Consider the following 2,956-nt stretch of genomic DNA (forward strand, 5'->3'; position numbering starts at 1 on the left):
ACACACACACACACACACACACACACACACACACACACACAAAGCCTCACTGCTGATCAGCTGCATGGAAATCCGTCCAGCATTAAACTCGACTCCTGATTATTTCACTTAAAACAAGGAAAAATGTTTTAAGTGAAATAATTTCTACTTCATTTTTTATCAGTATTATGATAATATTCTTCATTCTACAGCAGGGACAAAATAAAACTAAATTTTATGTTTTGAAATTTGTCTAATTTCACAAAAATCCCCTAATTATAATAAATTTGCTTAATAAAAAATATAATATGATCAGTAAGTCACGGAGCCTTTAAGAATAATAAATATCACATTTAAACAATTCAAACAAATTTTCTTCTGGAGTTTTTAAGAAATAGAAATAACTTTGGTAATTCAAACTGATGTAAAACAATCAAAGTTTAGTCGGATTTAACTTCAGCCAGTGATCATCACACATTTATTTATTTTGTGTGTTGCACATAATTTATTAACCCCTTAAATGTCAGTTTTCATATTTACTATGTTCTTTTTGCAATTAAATGAAAAACAATAAAAACTTGTCACTCCTGTAGATTAACGGAACATTAAAAATATTTGACAGACAACAGAAGATGGAAAAACAGAAATGATCAGGTTTCTGTGGCTCTGGACGCTTCTTCCTTTCATAAATGAAACCATCATTTAAAGACATTTTTTCTTCTTCCTGTTGCATCATAATAACCAAACCAGGAGGAAAAACTTCAATAATAAAACATTTAGTCGTTTTAAAGGTAACAATAAAATGTGTCAGCTTGTGCAGGTGATGGGGAACTGACTGCTACTGCTGCAGCTGATGGCCGGTTATTGTGTCATGAAGAATAAATAAAGTTTATTAGGTTACATCTGGTAATGTTGTTGCAGCAAAACGCTACAGACGGCAGCATTAGGAGCAGGAGTAATGGCTTCAGTGGCTGGAAGATTAATGGCGTCTGAAAGGAGCTTCAGTAAATAAATACATTATTTTAAAAGGTCATAAGTCAAAAGAACGACAATAAAAACACGTCTGCGACGAACCCAGGCATTCTGCCTGCTGGGATTTCAACCCACAACTGTCTGAAGGCGGTGGCAGTCAGAACGGGACAGACATCGTTACATCATCATAATGTCCTCCAATCAGATTACAGCAGCGCCTCCATAACTCAGACAGTCGGCTCTGGAGCGGCCGACGGCTTTAACGGGATCAGAATCAGCCAATCAGATCAGCGCAACGATCAATTAAACAACCCTGAGGGTCTGGAAGCCGAGCGGATCAGCAAAGACCCGCCAGAACTCAGAGCAACTTTACTCATTCTGTCACGTTTTGGGCATTTTACATGTTAGATCTGATAATCAATCAGATTCAGGAGTGAAGGGTCAGGAACGCACCTCAGACCTGCAGGAAAAATAATAAATATCTGAAAAGTGTGGTGTGCATCTGCTTTCAGCCACCCTCTTTCTAAAGTGCTGCCACTACTAGCTTTAGCCGTTGTTTACGTTGTGATTTACAACATCTGGCTTCTTCTGGTGCAGAATTATGGCCAATCAGTGACGTAAAAGTCGCATAAAAAGCAACATGAACAATCAGGCTGCAAAAATATCGGCTACAATTTAGTGGAACAAATCTGATCATGCTAACACGCTACACCAACATGGTAATTAGCAGAAGCTAATGCTATAGCGCTACACCAACATGGTATTTAGCAGAAGTCTGGAAAATACGGGAGGTGAGATTTGATAATTTCCACGGCACACCTGACGATCACTCACGGTACACTAGTGTGCCGCGGCACAGGGGTTGAAAAACACTGGCCTAGTGGATCAGTGGAAGTGAAAAGTGGTTTAAGGAGATACTATTAGACACCTGAAAGAAATAAAGACAAACTGAAGTCACGAGTCTCTGAGCTAAATTATGTAATACTGAAAAAAATCTACAGAAATATTTTTACATTTTTCATAAACAGGAGCAAAATGTTGCCTTTACATCTTATTTTCCAGCAGTAAGAAGCTTAAAATCAGAACCAGCTGATCTGTTTGAAGTTCAGCCTCCAGATCAGATCAGATGTTTGATTGGTTCTCAGTTCTGGTATGAAGCAGGTCACCTTAGCATTGATTTAACTAAGCTGCGTTCAGGTGTGTGTGTGTGTGTGTGTGCGTGCGTGCGTGTGTGTGTGTGTGTGTGTGCGTGTGTGTGTGTGACTCACTTGGCCAGCTGCTTCTCTGCGTCGGCACACAGCTCCAGCAGTCCCATGAGCACCCCCGACACGTCCATGTACGGCTCCCAGACGGTGAAGCCGCGGCCGATCAGATCGATGGCGGTGCGGCGGATGGTGCTGTGGGCGGGCAGTTTGGGGCTGGGGGGCTGCAGCAGCAGGAAGGTCAGCGCCTTACCTGAAAACACAACCACAGCAAGCTGATTCACAGCTCAACTTTTCCCAAAGTCCAGGAGAACCTGAGCGCTTTCAGCCGCTCATGCGCTGAGTTAAAGTTAGTAAGAACTCAGACTGAGGCCTTGTCCGCATGTAAGAACCAATATGTCCGCCACATCACTTTAACAACTATCGTAAACAGTTTTCATCCACATGGATCCACACAAATCTGCTGCTTAGCATTGTTTGAAACATGCCAAACCCATAGGGGGCGGTGTAGCACAAGGCCAAAACCTGCCAACCAATCAGATGGCTTCAAATCAACCACAACTTCCTGTCAGGAATCAAACATGGCGGCAGGATGTTCATTTGTACTTAGAGTGAACAAGTTAGTAAGTTACTCATTAGGTTGTTGCTAGGTAACGAAAGAGTTAGTAAGTTACTCAGCAGGCTGTTGCTAGGTAACCAAAGAGTTAGTAAGTTACTCATTAGGTTGTTGCTAGGTAACCAAAGAGTTAGTAAGTTACTCATTAGGTTGTTGCTAGGTAACCAAAGAGTGAGCAAGTTAGTAA

At 41.2% G+C, this 2,956-nt stretch overlaps 1 protein-coding gene across 4 annotated transcripts in view; it reads right to left on the reverse strand.

The window, feature by feature from the left end:
* The window catches only part of wdr7 (WD repeat domain 7), a 92,872-nt gene that overhangs the window by 24,921 nt on the left and 64,995 nt on the right, over window positions 1-2,956 (reverse strand). For all 4 annotated transcript variants that reach the window (XM_015058621.1, XM_015058622.1, XM_015058620.1 and 1 more), the window contains one exon: window positions 2,220-2,406. In XM_015058621.1, the coding sequence (XP_014914107.1) occupies window positions 2,220-2,406 (187 nt within the window). The remainder of the gene's footprint in view (window positions 1-2,219; window positions 2,407-2,956) is intronic.

Source organism: Poecilia latipinna, unplaced genomic scaffold, assembly GCF_001443285.1.
Source record: "Poecilia latipinna isolate Pla-1442-1.1 unplaced genomic scaffold, P_latipinna-1.0 Scaffold1555, whole genome shotgun sequence".
Taxonomy (NCBI): domain Eukaryota; kingdom Metazoa; phylum Chordata; class Actinopteri; order Cyprinodontiformes; family Poeciliidae; genus Poecilia; species Poecilia latipinna.